Source organism: Tetrahymena thermophila (genome assembly GCF_000189635.1).
Source record: "Tetrahymena thermophila SB210 genomic scaffold scf_8254577, whole genome shotgun sequence".
Classification (NCBI taxonomy): Eukaryota; Ciliophora; class Oligohymenophorea; order Hymenostomatida; family Tetrahymenidae; genus Tetrahymena; species Tetrahymena thermophila.
This window is the reverse complement of record NW_002476348.1, coordinates 182,289-202,222: the sequence shown is the minus strand read 5'-3', so window position 1 is coordinate 202,222 and position 19,934 is coordinate 182,289. Positions and strand designations below refer to the sequence as shown.

Below are 19,934 nucleotides of genomic sequence, written 5' to 3'. Positions count from 1 at the left end.
AATAGTAATTTGATCTGAACAAAAAAATAAACACAAACAAGAAAACAAAATAATCATTCTAAAAATAAACCTAAAAGATGAAAAAATATCTATTATTAAAATGTTATTATGATTATTTCTTTATATTAATACATCAAAATATTTTTTATTTGATTAATTATAGGTAGATTCTCTAAAAATAAACAATTATTTATTGTTTAATTTAATTAACCTAGCAAGTCTTCTTTTAAAAATAACTCAAGCGAAAAATCATAATACAAAATTGTTTATTTAATTGAAACTGATGAAAAACGATGAAAAAAAACCAAATAAATTTAGACTAATAATAATAACGACAAATAAGAGTAATCAAAAACAAAATTATTAAATTTATCAGAAAATGATTCTTTACCTAATAAATTTGATCTTAGACATAAATAGAAGAATTAATTAAGCTTTTTGAGTTTATAATTAGTACTAAAAATTATTTAAACCTAATTATAGAGACAGAAAGACAAACAGAACTGACTAGAGGATTTTAATTTTTATAGTCTTAAAATTAACAGATTTGAATTTAAAATAGTTATGGACATTAATATAATTTATACTGTGCGATTAGTAAGAGAGATGAAAAACTAAAATATACAGAAAATTAATACACAAATTTGCAGTAAAATAACAAATATTTCTTTATTAAAAGAAATAAATTATTTTTTATAAAAGCTATTTTATTAAATAAGTCTTGCTTATAAATTATCAGAAGTAAATGTAAGTTAAGTTTGTTTTTTAAAAATTATGGTTAATATTTTTATTTTATAATTCAATTATCAGTTAATGTTAGTAGAAATAAAGCTTATTTATTATTTAAAACTCTAAATTATTTCATCTCACTCATGCTTAGGTTTCTATTTCGGTAATTTTATATCATTTTCTTCTATTTATTTTGGGACTATCACGTTGTTAATTCCTTCTATCTTTTTAGACTAATTTATATTACTTTAATTATTAATTACTACATTTGGGAGAATTACTGGTGTAGGACCAGTATTATGCTAGTGAGTGTTGCTATTTTATTTAAAACTATTGTTATGTTAATTGCTTGTATTGTGAGTATTTGAATATGCAGCTACCATAACTGGGTTTACGCCAGATTTATTTCTGATTTTATTGTTATTTGTTGTTTAAGGAGAACCAAACGGAAAATAAATATTCTCCTCTACCTTTCCAACGTATTATTAAGTACCGTTCTATTTTTAATCCCCATTTTAGTTTTGAAGAGAGGAATTTAATCGTTTTAGGTTTTAATTTATATTATGAGGATACATATCTTCTTGCAATTACTTTTAGATCTGCTAATTATTCTTCTCAGATACTAAACTGATTGCTCTGTGGTGAGTTCCTCCATTGATCTACTAACTATTACTAATTACATTAAAGCTATTGTTAAGATTTTTATTATCATTGTTAGATTTAAGCTAACCTGCTCTTGAGCTTTACTACTGCTACTATAAACTATAAAATAATATAAAATGTAAATTAAAATTTAAGAAATTCGTAAAAAAGAATAAAATAAAATGCTTTGGCTGTCTGCCTAAAAAATAAATATTACACCATTTAAAATCATTTAAGAAAAAAAAATAAAAAATTTTAAAATAAGACAAACAATTATTTATTTATTTAAAGAGGTTTTACTTTTTTAAAGATTTTTTATATTGATAATCGTCTAGTTCTTCATCTTTACTAGAATTTGTTTAAGCTTGTTGCTCTCTTTTTTTGAAGGATGTGTTGCTGTTTTAATTTTTGAGGGTTGAATTTATTTAAGGTGTTTTACCTGATGTTGTCATTTAGCTCATTTGAGAGATATCTAAAATAGATGTATTAATTAGGGATTTTTTATTTTTATCAAACTCATTAACTTTTTCATTTTAAACTGTGCTCATTGAATTGTTTGCGTTATGTGAATTGCTTTGATTTGTGCTACTTAATGTGTGATTAGCACTGCTTTGATGAAAACTTTAACTACTTGCAATCCTGTTTTTCCTTGGATCTGAGGATTCCTTTTTTATGGTGCCTTAATTCATAGAGTTATTATTGTAATTTTGATTTGCGTTTTTAGTCTAATCTACTGGAAGTAACTTTAAGCCATTTATATTCTTAGGTTATTAGTTTATGATTAATGATTTCTGTTAGAAAATAGTAGGTCCTGTTTCAGATTTCTTTCCTTTTACTATTTGAGTGGGGCTTTCCATATTTATTATCAATGGTTTTGTTGGTTCTGCATAAGTAAAGTTTGTTATGCCTTCCAGTTCATCAAGATAAGTGAATTATTATTAATTTTACTGAGTTTAGTTATTTGCCTGAAAAGGTGAAGCTTCAGCTCTGTTGTTAAACTATTTCTTACCAGATAAGTTTGAATATCCGCTTCCTGTTATTTGGTAGTTTGAAATATTATTTGCTTAAACTCCTGAAGCATTCACTGTATTCCCTTTTAGGGAAACTCTTAGCTTACCTGGAGTTACATTTGTGCACTATGGTAGTACATTTAAATTTCTATACTGGTTATTAGGGTAATTTCCTGTTGGTAAATATACATTTTGATTCATATTTTGGTATTACTATTAAAGCTGCTAAAAAGCTAATCCAGCTTATTAATGAGGCTGCTACACATGGATAGGTGTAAAATTACTCGATTCAGTAGAAATATTACCTTACATTATATTAATATTCCCTTACATTATATTATTAATATTCCCTTATCCGGGGTTTGTCTTTTGGTGAGAGTTAGCCTAAACAGGTTTCAATTTAAGAGGTCTTTAAGGAGATTATTCATTTAGCATTTACTCATGAGAATAAACTTACTGATATTCACCCTGATTTCTTTAAGAGCCAATTGTATTTTGATAGTTATAAGGATAAACTGCATTATTATTTTGAGATTAAATCATATTTATTTACTATTAAGCTTGTTAATTCTGTTATTAATTTTAAAATACATTCCCATTACCATTTACTACTTCAGTGTTATTTCCAAATCTCTTCTTTCTTTAAAGTTAATCAGAAAGAGTACTTCCAGAAGCTTATAAAAATTGAGTGTAATTTAATGGATCATCACTTGAGGGATATATTCTCATATATGCTCCCATATTGTCTTCCTCCCACTCATAAAATTCTTATTAAATTAATTCTTCATCAAATTCTTCCTGTCCTGTGTTCAAAGCAGGTCCATATTTCTTTCTAAACAGTGATCGTGAAGCTATTTGCTATTAAACCCTCATTTCAAAATACCTTTTATTTTCCAATTAAAAATAAAATAAGATCATGATAAATTTTTGATAATTTTATACTTTCTCTTAGTCTGATTTGTTACATTTACTATGTTTAGAGTATCAATTATTAGGTTTTTCTTCACTTACAAGTCTAGTGGAGAATCAGTCCAAAAAGAAGGAGTATGATTTACTTCAATAAGATAAGGCTTTAAATCTTCATCTAGCATGATATCAAATCTTTTTTTTTTTTTAAACTTTTAAATTGAACATGAACCAAAAATATAAATTTTACCCTAAAACTTCAAAACACATTTCATTCATCTCATTTTTTGGCTAGCAAGTCCGATAAATGTGACTCATTTATGGTTAGGCTGAGATTATTGTTTTCACTATAATTTATCGAATTTCCATTAAAAGTGTTTGGACATCATGACCTTAATCATGCAGATGCTAATAAAATTGAACAAAAATTATTTTTAAGTTATTCAATATCAATCTTGAATTATATAAAGATTATTTGACAAAATAATATTTTCAATGATTACTTTTAAAATAGAAGAAAAACTCCTCTTGTGTCCTATATCGTCTTCTTCACTGTCTTCATTTTATATGAAGTCAGGACTTTTCTTATTCAAAGCATAATTTGTAAGGTGCATCATTAAGTTTGTTATATTGTGTTTATTTGGCTGCTTATAAGGCACAGTGGCAAACCTTGCTAACCCATCTTAATAAAGGAAAATTTTCAGAGGAGAAACGCTTTTAATTAGCACATAGAGTCTGAGGTCGAATTTTAAGTTATCAATCAAATAAGGATTTTTTATATACTCCTAAACTACATAATGTTCAGTTGACTACAACTAATCTATCCTGCTTGTGAGATATATTCCTCTTCCTTAGCATGAAGCTTCTGGTTTTACAATATAATAAGGTTTTCTTTTTATGTTCTAGTAGTGATACATTTTTAAATCTTCATATTATAAAGGTAAAACCCAAGTGATTGGATAAAAATTATAATTTTAAGGGAAAATATTTCTCATCTTCAGAAGATTCTAACCCAGCAGATTCTTTTTACCAAGTTATTAACTGCCAGGAAAGTGATTAACTTTTTGAAATGGTAGCATTCTCCTAAAATCATCTTCATGGATATAACTATCAATCCATTAAATGTTATAATCTGTCCTATTATTAGCATTAGCTTATATTTGCCAACAAAAAACTTCTTCACACACATCTCTGATTACATCATATCTTGTAAAAGATAAATCTATTATAATCTTTTTTTGTGGCTTTATTTATCTTTTTAAATTTATAATGTCTTTCAATACTAAAAAAGGGTATTCTTAATCCTCATTTTCGTCATCATAATCTTCATCATCGTCACCTTCTTCATCGTCATCATCATCACCTCCATCCTCATTCTCCTCATCATCATTTTCATCTTCATCATATATCTCATCATCTTATTCTCCTTCTACTCCCTCCTCATCTTCCTCTTATTAATCTTAATCAATCACATATGCTTAATTATTTTGATTGTAAAAATCAGTTTGATTATTCTAATTATAATTTTATTGCATATTGTAATTCTGATTTCCTTAATTTAAAATAATGTAATTTCCATTTGCATTTGATACTGTTTTTTATTTATTTTAACTACTCTCTACAACTAACTGCTATTGGTTGTTGTTACCTTTATGAACTAGCGATATTTTTTATTTTTCTTCTTAGTTTTTATTAATTGCCTACAGTGGATTATTTTGTATGTTTTTATAGTTAATTTATATATTGCTTTGAGTAATTCTGTTGATTTGATTTTCCTAATCACTTCCATCCTCTTTTATCACCTTGTATTTATCTGAAATAGATTACAAAGTATTCTAATTTTTGAAAGAGTTTCCTTAATTTTATTAATGTTTATTGTTATTATTCTAATACTTTTATTCATTCATATTTTCTTGTTAGCCCTAATAATTTTCACCTAATTTTTACAACACAAAATTAATCTTTTAACATCAATCAAATGACTGTCTGTTTTTTTAATAGAATTCGCAAATACTTAAACGAATTTAAATTAAATTTAATACATATTTTATACCTTTCTGTTAAATTAATTATTCTCCTACAACTTTTCCATCTACATGAGTTCTTTGCACAAATAATTGCTTGGGTCTTTCAGGCTCAGAGTCATTATAACTTTTGATATAGCTGATATTGTGAAAATTAGAGGACTTTTTTTTTTAATTTTCTTCCCATTAATAGACTTATGATTAGTCGTACTTGAGATCTACTGTGGTATTAGTTGAAGTATTCATTTATTCTTTTTGTTCCCCTATATTGCTAGATTTGCTATTTATAATAGTGTTAGAATATTGCTAAGTTTGATTTTGCTGTAACTAAATAATAGCAGCAAATTATTATTGAGTTGAAGTTATTGATGAATTTTTTCTGCTACTAATCTCTGGAAATTTTACAGCTTCTTTCATAACTCAATTATAATTACAGTATACTTTCCAGAGTTTCTTCAACTACTAAGTATAAATTATTGGATATTCCTTACTTAGTTTAGTATATATCTATCTTACTTCTATTGATTTAAACTACCTGCTAATAGTTATATATTAATTGAATTCACACAAAATATTATTTAATTATAATCTTTTATGAAATCTAAGTCAAACTTACAATCATCCAATATAGTATAATTATAAAATTAATTAATTATTAAAGGTATTTGTGTAAAATTTATTAAATTAATTGTATTTTTCTTTACTTAATTCTTTATTGATTGATTGATTCCTAACAACTAAATTACTAATTTCTTAACGAGCTCAATTGCTTATTAATAAAAAACCAAAATACCTTAATTTATATTTTCATTTTTATAATAATCTTAATCATTTATTTATTTTTTGCTTGAATATCGATTCTTGTATAAATTTAATGAAATTTTTGCCATCCAACCAATTTAATAATCACTTTATCACCAAAAACGTTTATATTTGTTTGTTTGTATGGATAGCTAAATCAAAAATAAAAATAAATATTTTAAAAATTTAATTCATTTTTTATTATGATCTTAAAATCCTTTAATAAATTAATTACAAATATTTTAAATGATTATACAAATTCTACAATTGAATACTTTTTAATAATTTATAATAAATTTTTAAACTCAAAATTTCATTATCAATTGTTTATTTGATTACTATTTTATATAAAGCTAATAATTAAAAATAATATTTAAGATTCTTTTGAAAATTAAGAAAACAAATTCAATTAAAATATAATATTGAAAAATAAATTTATGAAAGATTTTAATAAATAAAAAATTATTAGAAAAAGTTTTTTAAAAATTTGCTAAAAAATATAAAATCGTTGATAGAGAAGATAATATTTTCATTCTATAAAAATATAAAGATGAAAAATATTAGAAAAAAGAATAAAAAAAGCTGCTATTTTTCTTAAAAAAGTAAACATGAATTGAATTGATATCAAAATAAAGATAAATATTGAAAAAGAAATAGTTAATTTTTATCAATAATTTAAATCCTTTTATAAAAAACAAAATTAATATTTGAAAAAAGAGCTGTGTAAAAAAATGAATAAAAATATATTAAAAAATTAATCTTATGAAAAAAGGTAATATTTAGGAAATTATAATTTCAATAAAAATGTACACAAAATCAATTAAATATTCTAATAATATTTTGTCTCGAATTTTTGTTCAAAAATAGAAAATTTTAATTATTTTTTAGTAATTTTTAATAAATAAAAAATTTAAATTAAATTTTAGTATTTTTAATATCTCTTTTGTAATTAAACTTGAATGAAAATAGTTTTATTTTTTCTGTAAATTTTTTACAGATAAATAATTAGCCTAAAATCATTTATTTAATCAAAGAAAAAAAATATTTAAAAAAGATATTCTTATTAAAAATAAAAATTTTAAGATTTTTATCAAATATCAAAAAATTATGATAATTATTAAGATTTATTTAAGAAATTGCTTCTAAACTTGTGGTAAATATATTAATTAACTTACGAACATAAATTTAATGATTATAACCTTATAATTTTTATTTATTTTTACTAAATCACTCAATACCTGACCAAGTTGCAAAGGTAGGAGGAAGAAATTATTTTTTGAAAATTCTATCTGAATTTAAAAATTCTTTAATTTTAGGAATGTTTTCTATTCTTTCAATGAATTACTATAACTAAGGAGTTATACTTTCAGGGAAGATATTTTTGAAGTATTATAGCTACTCATAAAACATAAAATCAGTGATAGTTAATTCTCCTAACAAAAATTGTTTATCACCCAAAAAATCAGTGGTTTTCTATTTTAAAATTCAGTTAATTAACTTATAAATATTATAAATATTTTTACTTTTAACATTTATGAAAGTTTTTGAGTGTAAACCTCATCTTTAACGCTATGGAACTTAGGATTAAAACACAAATCACCAATAGTTTTTCCAGTGTCTTTGATGGCTGATGCTACTTAATGAACTTTAGTCTCTCTAATTAAGTCATTTTTATCTGCACCTAACAAATCTAATCTATTATATTTCTTACATAGATATATAATTATTGCGTAAGATTCTGTTAAAATAAAATCTCCTTATTTAATGTAGGGCAAATTAGGAAAATCAGCACCTAATTCTTTTTTGTCTTTTCCAAACCACTCTTCATAAGTCATATAACTTTTTTGTTCGTATGGAACTTCCAAGTATTCAAGAAGGTATCTAATTGTTTAAGCAACACCCCTAAATGGCCAATAACCTAATATCAACTTATCTTCAGACATTTTTTAGATCTTTGATTTTTTGAGTTTGATTGATAATATTTTGATTAGATATTCAATTTAATTTAAAAGATTTGTTTGTTATATTAAAAGATAATTTGATTAATATCATTCATAAAAACACAAATCTTAAATATTGTAAAAGATATGTAAAATTAATTTGCTTGACAAAATAAATAGACAACCAAATGTTTATTTTTGTAATAAATTATTTATATTTTAGTAGATATTATGAATATTTATTTTAATACTTACCAAAATTGTTTTAGTAAATAAATTAAATATTTTAAAAAACATGTAGATTTTATAAAGTAAACAAAATAATTTAATAAATTAACTATTTTTATAAATAAACAAATAAATATTCGTTTTATTATTCGTCATTAGGGACCTGACCAAGTGTAAAATTGAGAAGGTAAAAATTGTTTTAGGTCAATATCAGGAAGCAACAAATACTCTTTAATGCCTGGTAAACTTTCGAAATTATTAATATAGTCTTATAATGATTTATTTATGGTTTGTGGATATATATATTTGTAGTAATTTAATATTTCATAAAATACAAAATCAGCATACGTAATTTCTCCTAGTAGGTATTATTGATTTCCACGGATCTTTACTATTTTCTTTAAAATAAATAAATAATTTATTATATTTTTTTTAAAAAAAGCTTTAAATACATCAAGCATGTTTTGCATTTTTTCATTGAGTAATTTGTCTTTAATATTTTCAAAATCCTTATTTGGGCATATATTTGAAGTAAACTCTCTGTTGACGTCTCTAAAATAACCTAAAAGTTGCTATACTTATACTTCTTTATAGTTGAAAGAACCATCTCTATTTTAGCCTAAAAGGTCATGTCTGTTGCATTTTTTTATTAAATAAACAGGTATAGCTGCTGACTCTGTAAGTTTAACATCCTTGTCTATCCAGAAAGGGATATTAGGTAAATCTAGACCAAGATTTTGTTTATCTATAGCAAACCAGTCATCAAAGTTAGTGTATATTTTAGAATTATGTTCTATCTTTAAATATGCCAATAAGAAACGAATTGGTTGTGCGCTTCCTCTAACCCACCAATATCCAAAAGTGCCCTACATTTTCACCTAAATAACTTATCTAAATCTTTTTTTATTTTTTGAATTATATTTTGTTTTTAGGAAATACGTATTGCCTGTCTCTTATCTATCTATCTAATTAAAACTAAATTAAATCAAAAATATCTTATATTAATAAGCAAGATAAATAATTTATTTGTTTAGCGAATATTTTTTAAAAAATTAAATTCAAAATTAACCAAAATACGCTCTAAATCAAGATTAAAATCAGAAAATTTTCTGATAAACTCTAAAAATTAAGAAATATAAAATGACTAACTCTTTCCCAAAGAAAATTCTTATTATAAAAATATAAAGTCAAATATGTCTCAAACTATATTTATTCAAACTGTATTATTTTAAAAGAAAAATAACAAAATTAAATTAATTTTTAAAACGTTTTTATTAAATTAATTTGAAATATTTAATTGAAAAAAAAATATTAAATAATAATTAGGAAATAAATTTAATAATTCATTTTAAATAATTTATTTTAAAATAATTATTTTTTATAAAATATTTAGATTTTAATTTAAAGATATAAAAATTATTAATTGACAAATATTATTTTTAAAAACAGATATTGTTAATATTAATTAAATATACTTAGTATTTAGTTTTAAAAAACTTAATTCTTGAAATTACTTTGATTATCAGTTTAATTATTCAAACATTATATTAAAAAAACTTATTTGACATTCAATTTACATTTTTTAATTTCTCAATAAGTTAGCTAATAAATTTATTCTCTTCACTCAGACAAAATACACACAAAATGTTATTTTTTCCATTTTCTTTTATGGTATTTAGAATTAGTTATTTCCTGCTAATACGTGTTAATGAGAGAATGCCAAGATGACAATTCTGAATTCAAAAAATTTAAATACTTTTTGTACTTTTTTCTTTCAAGATGATTTCACGTGTTTTGATTTTATTTATTAATTAATTTGTGAGATGTATTTTGATTTTAACTGAGGGGGATATTAATTTATTCGTGTTAAGATATAAACACAGAAATCGATTTAAAAAGCGCATTACCAAATAAAATTCAAACAAATTAATTTTCTCATGCGAATCTGAAAAGAAAATTTTAATTTTTAGAGAATGTAATTCATCAGAAGTTAGTAAAAAAATTAAAAAGTTTACATAGATTTTTTAAGGAATTAAAAACAAACAATATTACTTACATCTGATGAGCTAAAAGACAGGTAAAAAAATCAAAAAAACACGTAAACAAAGAGTAAAAGAAATTTAAAAGAAAGAAAGAATAAATGAATGAATGTATTGAGATGAATGTGAAATATAGTTGATGATTATTTTAAAAATTTGTTAAGTTGAAATATGTACATAAAGTAAATGAATGTATTTACAAATAAATAATTTATTAATTAATATAGTATTAGTTAAGTAGTTAATTAGTTAGTTAGTTGAGGTTTTTATAAATATATTTTTTAATAGATTGTTTTTATATAACTTGAATGTGAATATGATTAATTATTTGATAGATTTGTTGGTGGTTATTAACAAATAGTGTGAACTATTATTGAAATAAAAGTTATTTTATATTCATTGAATAATAATTGTAGCTAATATCTTAATTTTTGCGCAATTTATAGAAACGAATAAGCTTTAGAAGACTAAGTTTGATACACGATTTTGTATATTATGTTGTTTGATTATTTGTGAGCCTTATTTATTTTATTGGTTTTTGTAGTTCTTTAGCCAAATTAATTTTATATTTGCTAAAGATCTTAATGAACAGATAGCATACAAAAGTCCATGTATATACTTTAATTCTTCCAGCTATTCTTTTTTCTATTCATACACAATTCATATTGATAGAACGTAAATTCTTTTCAATATGATGATAAGAGCAAAGCTATTTATTATCGCTGAATATCATTTAGATGTTTTATAAAGTGTGTTTGTATATTTATTAACTCCCTTATTTTATAAGATAAATTTGCCTTAATGGAAAAGAATCTTAGAGTCAGGAATAGTAATAAATAATTGATTATCTTCATTTCGAGCAAAATTATTTTAAGAGATTATTAACAGAGATGAAGCATTAAATATGATTTTTTGTAGTTAGCAAAAAGTTAGCATGATAATTCAAGATAAGCCTTTTTTTATTTTAACATAATATAAAAGCAAATCAAGAAAATCCTGCTGGCATTAGTGTTTAAGATAGTTTTAACATTGTTAAAATTTGCATTGATTGCTGTATCTTTAGAATGAATAATATTTGACAAAGCTGATATCTTGCTTAAATCTTATTTTCAATTTCATTTTTTGAATCTAAAATTTAAAGAAACCATTTACTTTTGTTTCTTATTTTATTTGTTTGTTATCAGATTAATTAAATTATTAATTTAGAAGGCTATACATTCAAAATTTAAATATAATTCCCACTTTGAGAAGTTTTCTTGATTTTTTTCCTAATTAAATCACGTCTACTTCAAATTTTATGTAATCTGGCTCTCTATACTAAAAAAAAAAGTACTTTCAGCTAATAAGTGGTCGTAATTTATAAAGTGTAAAAGAAATTACAGGAATAATTAAAGAAACTTTTTATTTTTTCTAATCTTCTAATGTGTCTAATATTCTAAGAAAAATATAAGAAAAATTTATTTTTAATATGCTCTTTTTATTAATTGTGAGCGACAAAAGACGGCTTTTGTGCTTTCGCAAATCTATCAAAAATTATACTTGCAGCTGAAAGTAAACACTTTTATTCATTATATATTAGAAAATTATAGAGATTTCTCATTTACATATAAAAAAAAACAATTTAAATTAGAAATAACTTTTAATTTTATTTTCTCTTTTGTTATGAATATTTTAATTTTATTACCAAAATAAAGCGAACCTTTTAATATTCTAAAAACCCTAAAAATATGTAGAGCATTACATTCAATCTAATATAATAAAAAATCAAACATTTTAAAAATGAATTTAGATACTTTCTAATAATATTTTATTCTTCTATAATTATGATACCTCTATTCATCAATTTTAAAAATCCTTTCAATAATGTTGGTCGACTTTCAAGTTCTATTTTAATTTTATCCTAAAAATAAATTTTTTTATCAATTAATATTCACAAAAATTTTAATTAGGTGAAATACTATCAAAAATAAATGGAAATATTAAAAGCTAAATCTGATTGAAAGAAAGTATTTTAAATCTGATTAAAATATCATTTTGGAGTTCAAAAAAACTTGATAAACACAGATGTGTAGGGTTAAATTTAAAAATAGATACCTAGCTCGACATTATTTAAAATCAAAAAATCAAATAAACTTCAAAAATAGAATTTATTTTTATTATGAAGACTTTAAATAAATCTCAAATATGTTTTAAAATTATAACTTATCAACTCGAGTTTCTAGCAAATAAATATTATCAAAAAATATATTTCTATTATGAAAAAACTATTTTCTTTAATATTTTACAGAAATTTTTGAGTTTGAATACAATTTAGCTTGTTAGAAAATAAATTATTTTATATTAAATTGCTTTGATATATAATTCTAATAGTTATTATTAATATTTAAAGTTTAAATACAACATTTAAGATAATAGCGATATAAAATATTTAAAATTAACTGAATTTTAGAAATATGTCGATTTTGTAAAATGAGAGTCTTCTTACAATCAGATCTATCTATATCCAGGGTTTAAAGTTTAATTTTTTATAGAATATATCAGAAAGAGACAGATATATTTTTATTTACATTTTAATTAAGACTGGTTGAATGTTCACATGAAAATTGCAAGAATTTTTTAAAAATATTCCTGTAAATTTAATTAATAAACAAATAAACAAAAAGCTAATAAGTTAAAATGTAAGTTTTTATTTATTTGATAACTAGTATTTAAAACGTTTTATTATTATTCAAATAAAGTAGCATTAGCTTTTAAACATAGTTAATCAATCTAAAGAAACATGAAATATAAATCAAAATGCGCTTAATTATATGATTAAAATCAATTTAAAAATCAACTTTTGTTAGAAAGTTTACAAGAAAACAACTTTACTACTTCAAAAAAAATTTTTTAAAAATATAGATTACTAATTAATTTACTAAGAATTTTGTTTGTAAAAATTTGAATTTGAACATTTATTTAATTAAATCCAGAAACTTCTGAATTTTTTATTAACTTATTAAAATTTTAAAACAAAAATAAATCATAAAATTAAATAAATCTAACAAACATTTGAATAAAAGAATAAAATTTCTAAATTAAATGTTTTTCATCCTATTTATGAATAAATTGTTTTTAATAAGAAATTCAAAATTGACTTTGATATTTTAACAAAATTTTTCTTCTATTTATAAAATGATAGACATTTATTTAAAATAAATTTTTTTTTGTTAAAACAATTATTAGATTTTACTTTTAAGCTTAAAAAGATATTAAAAACAAATAAAAATTATTTCTATTTTTTAAACATTTTTAAAAATTAAAAAAATATATTTTGTTTTCTTTTAAAACTTATTTATTTAAAAATTGTAAAATTAATTTAATGAAATAGATTTAATAAAAAAGAAGATTGCTTTCAATATTTGCACAGTCTTAATTTATCAGTGTAAGAATAATTTGTAAAGAAATAGAAAAAAATAAAACATTGATTAGCTAAATCAATTAATATTAAAATTAACAGTTAAATAAAAATAAAAATTTAAAATTTAAAGGTTTTAAATTATAATCTAAATAATATTATTACTAATATAAAAAATAAAAAAAGCCATATAAAATTAAGTAAAAAAAATCAAAATTAATCAGAATTAGGACCTGACCAACTTGCATAGGTTTTGTGAAAGAATAATTTATCATATGAGTGAGGAGTCTCTACATACTACTTAATTCCGTCGATGTTTTCAAATCTTTTGGCGTAGTCAGTTAATGCTTTGCATTAAGATTAAGGATATAGATAAGAAAGAAGTATTATTGTATCATAGAAAATAAAGTCAGCATATGTTAGGGTGTCAAGGAGGAATTCTTTTTGTCCTAAAAACTCTACAACTTTCTATTAATAAAATTAAAATTAATTAAAAAATATTGTCAATTACTAAATTACATTCAACAATCCCGAAATGTTAGTTGCAAAATAATTTTCTCTCAATTTTTTAAATTCAGGATTAAAGCAAAGTCTAATAATTTAAGTTCTAATATCATTAACTACCCCAACCATTTCAATCACTTTAATCTCTCTTTAATTAAAGGTTCCGTCAATATTTTAGCCAATTAAATCGTATCTGTTATTTTTTTTGATGATGTATATAGGTATAGCTGATGATTAAACTATCTTAATATCTCCATCAATGTAGTAAGGTAAGTTAGGAAAGCTATGATCAAAATTTTGTTTATCTTATTCAACCCATTCACTGTTATCGAATTAGTACAATTTATCGGTATAAGGGACTTTCAAATAAGAAAGCAAAAGACGTATTGGTTCAGCCAAACCTCTAATATCCCAATAACCAAGAGTAGCCATATCTTATTTTATTTTATTATTATTTTTTTTTTAATTTGTTTGTTAACTTAAAAATATTATCTATCAAAATGTCTTGCTTTTAAATTACAAAAAAATAATTAAAAATATTTGAAAAAATGAAAATTATTTATTATGATATTCTAGAAAAAAAAGTTTGAGAAAGTCAAATCAAATCAAATTTAATATTATTTCACAGATTAGATTTTGTTTTTTACTATTTCCTAATAATATTTAATCAGGATATTAAAAAATTTATTACAGGAATTTTATTAAAATTGACCTTAATTATTCAATTCAATAAATTTAACATCAAAATTGATAAGAATACTTTCTTAAAGAAAGTAAAAATTGATAAATAGAAAACTAAATTAGTTCTAAATAAAGATTAAATAGTATCCTTCAATATTTATTTATTCTGGAATTGATCTAAGATTTTTTCTTATTTAATCTCAAAAAGTTATCAAAGTTTAGTTCTATAAAAAAAAATAAATATTTTAACTTTAGACATAATTCTTAAAATAATTTATTTTTATTTCTTAATTAAAAATAAATGATTAAACTAAAATTTATCTTCACTTAAATACAAATTATTAAACTAAAATATATCTTCACTTAAATATAAAAATTTTTATTTTTTAAAATTTAACTCTAATAAAAAATTCTTAAAATTTTTTAAAATTCAAACAAACTTTTTTTAAATCATGAAAAACTAAAAAGAATAAATAAATAATTTAATGATTTTTAAAAAGCATAATTTATTTATTTAATCAAACACTTTTCTTTTTGTTTAAATAAGATGTTTTGCTTATTTCAAATATTTATTCTGCATTCTTTGGTCCTGTATGGAGTACCATTTATGCAAAAGCACTTTCTTTGTTTGTAATTTATTCATCGTTTTCGTTTAATGCTAAAAGCTCAAAGCAAGACCCGACTTATATTACTTTTCCTTATTCTAAGACAATAACTTTATCATAATCTGCTATTGTGTTGAGTCTATGTGCAATAGTAATGATTGATGTATCAGAGAATTTTTCTTTGAGTAATTACTGTATTTTTTAATCAGTTTCCATATCCACACTAGATGTAGCTTCATCTAATATCATTAATTTATTCTTCCTAAGCATTACTCTTGCTAAGCAAACTAATTGTTTTTAGCCCATAGAAAAAACTGAAGAAGCATCGCTCATATCAGTATTAATACTATTAGGAAGCTTTTAAACTAATTCATATAAACCTGTCTCTTTCAAAACACATATTATTTCTTCATTACTAAATTCATTTAAAGGATCTATATTTTGACGAATCGAACCACTGAAAACAAAAGGAGTCTATGGTATAATGCTAATTTTTTTTCTAAGCTAATGTAAGCTAATGTCTTTTATATCTTGACTATCATATAATATTCTAGATTAACCTTCGCTTGATGAGTAATCAATTTCGCTCATACGGAAAAGAGACTAGATAATTGATGATTTTCCAGCTCCTGTTCTTCCTACTATAGCAACTCTTTCGAGAGGATTAACTTCAAAACTAACACCCTTTAAAACATGGTTGAGTTCTTGTTTGTATTTCATGTATACCTTTTCAAATTTTACCTCTCCTTTTTATGGCCATAAATTACTGTTATTGATATTTCCTTACTTGCTTATATCTATTATTACCGTATCTTGATCTATGTTTGTTTGAACTAAATTATAATTTTAGTATGAATTTTTTATTGAATTTGAGGACTCTTATTATTATTAGCATTCTACTTCGCTAACTTCTATTTTTTCTTTTGGGAGCTTTATGATTGACTATGCACGTTCGCTGCTAGTCATAAAAGTATCCATATTGATAAATGAACGCAGAGTTAAATGCAAAAAGTTAGTTAAAAGCATCAAAAATGCAAATGTTTAACTGAATTACCCATAAGTTTAATTTGACCATAGAAGAACTATCACTATCCCTAAGGCTGATGTTAAAAGAGCTGTATATTGCATATAAACACTAAATAATCTAGATATAAACCAAAATACATCATAAGTTCTAATACTGTTATTCATTAGGGTAGCCATTCTATTTTTAAATGACTCCTTTTACCCATAAATATTTATAATGAGCAAACCACTTAAAGAGCTTTAGAAAAATTAGAAAACAGGTGTTTTATTTTCTAAATCAAGTTGCTTTGCTCTCATCAAAACCGATTTGATGTACATAAACCATTTATAGAATAAATAAACTTCGATGACACCAGGAATAACAAAGAACTAAGTTTTTTTATTTTAATTTTTATTATAATATGATTTCAAATAATAATTAATAATTAATGAATTACGTGATTGAAGTAAATAACAGAAAATAAAAGGTTGATAAAGTGTAAAACGCCATCCATCGTTGAAGCAGCAGCATCTGGTAGTGATTTGTCAAGTATGTTTACATCATTAGAGTATTTGTTTATGATTGATCCAGAAGGAATTTCATCAAATAGTATGGGCTTTGCTTAGCATAATGAAGTGGTCATTTTTTGTGACATATTTTTGGTCGTTCCCAAAATAAAAATAGAAGATGAAGAGTTTTAAAGATATTTAAATGTAATAAGTGTTAAGAGACATGCAAATACCATGAAATAAAATGAACTTTTTTCGTTAATGTCGTAGGTTGATAAAATTTTGTAGAAAGTTGTGAATAGGACTTCATGCAAAATAAATATTGTAAGAACTAAGAAAAACAAAGCCGATTTTGGATGCATTTTGATAAATTATATGTATGTACTAACAGTCACAGGGAATTCTTCTTCTTTTTTATTTTGATCACTAAGAATTGAGTTTTCTGCCTTACTTTATGAAGCTTAGATTGTTATTTCTTTATTTTAATTTTATTAAATATGTTTATTTTTATCAGTATCAATCAGTTCGTCAATTTAATCCTTTGTTTGATCATCACTTTAGTTAGCAGATACTTCACTAGGATCTTCAGTTTCTTCATCTTTACTGTGAGACTATTCAATAAATTTAGAAAGGACACTGCTAGTAAAATCTATTTCTTTAGGTTTTCCTTGCAAAATAATTTATCCGTTGTCAAAAACTGCTATTCTCTAACACTTCAAAGCATAATTAAGCTAGTGTGTTACTAAAATCACAGCTTTGTCTTTTAGCAAACCATTAATTACATTGCTGAATATCTTCTTTGCCACTTTAGAATCTACTGCAGATAGAGGATCATCAAGCAAATATAAATCTGTATTTGCATACACAGCTCTAGCTAAGCAAACTCTAGCTTTTTGCCCACCACTTAAATTTGCTCCTCTCTCACCTTTTAAAAAATTAATAATTTGATTGAATAACTTTTTGATTAATTAAAAATATTCATAATTAGCAAATGTAAAGTGTAAAGTGTAAGCAAAAGATACAAAGTAATAATTTACCAATAATTGTTAAGTCTCCTTTGTCAAATTGAATGAAATCATCTTAGAGACAGCATGCACTAACAACTTACTAATAAAAATCTTCATCGTAAGTTTTTCCAAAGAGAATATTATCACGTACAGTACCTTAAAGAATATAAGGTTCTTGTTCTACATAAGCTAAATTAGATGTTGAAAAAAATTATCCTTTGTAGCGAGGAATTTCCTTCATTATAGCATATAAAATAGAAGTTTTTCCGCTACCTATTTGACCAATAAAAGATATTGTTTCTCCTTTTGTAATTTAAAAGTTTATTTATGATAGTACAGGTGGTTTCGAATCCAAATTTTCAGTTGCCCAATAAGCATAAAAGTCTTTCATTAGAACTAAAGTATTACCTGATGGATGAGAGTTAGCGGTTTAATTTGAATCTATTGATTTCATTTATACATTTTCTATAGACATAATGCTCATATAGCGCTATACTAAAACTTTGAAATCAAATATGAAGTTCAATCCATAACCTATATTTCTCATAATATTAACAGAAACTAAATTAATTAGCTCTATTGTAGAAAATATAATAGCAGTATCTAATTTGTTTTCTGAGAAAATATCAACAAGCAGGAAGCAGAATAAAGCTACAAAAAGAGGACCATTTAAAGAAATAACCTACTCCAAATAAACATACAATTAGTTGATTTATGTAAATACAATTTCTTTATTGCGGTAGCTATTTATTATAGAGTTAAATGCTTTCTCCCATCCATACATTTTTATTATTCTGATTCCTTGTATCATTTCAGAAAAGATTTTTACTTTCTAATCTCTCTCTTTAGTTTAAAGTTTTGTGTAATTCGATGCTCTTTATGCTATTGTCTTTTGCAAAGGGAAGAGTAGGACTAACAAAATAATTGAAATTACCCCTGCAAATCCTAATCTAGATATGAGAATCCAGCTTGCTAAAACAAGTAAAAAGGGAGACAAAATGCAGTGGAAAATATACACTCCATTATTTTCAAAGGAACTAAAATCAGATGATATCATATTTATTATTTTACCCACATTAGCTTTTTTAACTGAATAAGCAGAAAGGTTTGAAACTTTGTCATAGAGTATATTGACTAAACCCAATCTTAGCTATACACTAAGTCTCTAAGCCTTAGTCCAACTATTCTATCCAAAAGTAGTACCAAAGAAATTCGCAAAGACTAAACATAAAACCCAAACCAAAGCAAGATACACTTCTTGATTCTTTACACAAGTTATAATTTAAGCTGTGCATAAAGGGCTAAATATTTTAGATAACCCTTCTAAGAAGACATAGCCTAATATACCAAACACATCTTTCTTAAATGTCTTTCCTAAAATCCATAAAAAGCTATACTAGCTAACTTTTTATGGATCTAAATGTTCAATCTATCCTTTAAGAAGTTTATTAGTAGTTTCTACTTTGACATGATTCTCTAATTAGGGTAGATCATCAATTTAAAATTTCCTTCCAAAGCTTTCAACTTATTTTAGCTTTTTTAAAATACTATAAAAATGGAACCAAAGCACTCTCATTGGAAAAGAATATCCTTAAGAATAAGTGTTCTATCTATTATATTATTCATCATCTTAGAATTAGTCATCGTCATTCATTAAAAGGTTAGATTGCAATCTACTTTTAAAACTATTCTTACTTCCTTTTTCATGGCTAATTTAAAATGAATTCTCTATATCTAATGAATTTCTTTCAGAATTAGCTTTCGTGCTACTCATTTTTAAAAAGCGTCAACCTAAAATTGTAATAATTTAGTCGCAACTTCAGATTAAAACTTCTATCAAAAAAGTAATTAATTTTCTTTTTTATTGTTTACAGTTTAGAAATATATTTCTGGAAACTAAAATTTA

At 23.2% G+C, this 19,934-nt stretch overlaps 6 protein-coding genes across 6 annotated transcripts; all 6 read right to left on the bottom strand. All coding sequences in view use genetic code 6, as the record gives it.

Moving 5' to 3' along the window:
* Positions 1 to 866: 866 nt before the first annotated feature.
* TTHERM_00661539 (tubulin-tyrosine ligase family protein) lies at positions 867 to 5,728 on the bottom strand (the record flags this gene model as incomplete). Its single annotated transcript, XM_001470845.2, has 6 exons — positions 867 to 1,491; positions 1,672 to 3,264; positions 3,324 to 3,482; positions 3,538 to 3,695; positions 3,791 to 5,223; positions 5,341 to 5,728. 6 exons carry the CDS (start codon positions 5,726 to 5,728, stop codon positions 867 to 869), a joined length of 4,356 nt encoding a protein of 1,451 aa, XP_001470895.2.
* Positions 5,729 to 7,339: 1,611 nt separating this feature from the next.
* TTHERM_00661538 (glutathione S-transferase, amine-terminal domain protein) lies at positions 7,340 to 8,055 on the bottom strand (the record flags this gene model as incomplete). The annotated part of the gene is made up of 2 exons (XM_001470844.2): positions 7,340 to 7,585; positions 7,636 to 8,055. The coding sequence occupies 2 exons, from the start codon at positions 8,053 to 8,055 to the stop codon at positions 7,340 to 7,342; spliced, it is 666 nt and encodes a 221-aa protein (XP_001470894.1).
* A 377-nt stretch (positions 8,056 to 8,432) lies between these two features.
* TTHERM_00661570 (glutathione S-transferase, amine-terminal domain protein) lies at positions 8,433 to 9,152 on the bottom strand (the record flags this gene model as incomplete). The annotated part of the gene is made up of 2 exons (XM_001020121.3): positions 8,433 to 8,678; positions 8,733 to 9,152. 2 exons carry the CDS (start codon positions 9,150 to 9,152, stop codon positions 8,433 to 8,435), a joined length of 666 nt encoding a protein of 221 aa, XP_001020121.2.
* A 1,214-nt stretch (positions 9,153 to 10,366) lies between these two features.
* Positions 10,367 to 10,972, bottom strand: TTHERM_000661569 (transmembrane protein, putative; the record flags this gene model as incomplete). Its single annotated transcript, XM_012798606.1, has 1 exon — positions 10,367 to 10,972. One exon carries the CDS (start codon positions 10,970 to 10,972, stop codon positions 10,367 to 10,369), a length of 606 nt encoding a protein of 201 aa, XP_012654060.1.
* A 2,954-nt stretch (positions 10,973 to 13,926) lies between these two features.
* Positions 13,927 to 14,652, bottom strand: TTHERM_000661568 (glutathione S-transferase, amine-terminal domain protein; the record flags this gene model as incomplete). The annotated part of the gene is made up of 2 exons (XM_012798605.1): positions 13,927 to 14,184; positions 14,236 to 14,652. The coding sequence occupies 2 exons, from the start codon at positions 14,650 to 14,652 to the stop codon at positions 13,927 to 13,929; spliced, it is 675 nt and encodes a 224-aa protein (XP_012654059.1).
* Positions 14,653 to 15,419: 767 nt separating this feature from the next.
* TTHERM_00661580 (ABC transporter family protein) lies at positions 15,420 to 19,802 on the bottom strand (the record flags this gene model as incomplete). Its single annotated transcript, XM_001020122.2, has 3 exons — positions 15,420 to 16,901; positions 16,970 to 17,946; positions 18,059 to 19,802. 3 exons carry the CDS (start codon positions 19,800 to 19,802, stop codon positions 15,420 to 15,422), a joined length of 4,203 nt encoding a protein of 1,400 aa, XP_001020122.2.
* Between the last annotated feature and the right edge of the window lie 132 nt (positions 19,803 to 19,934).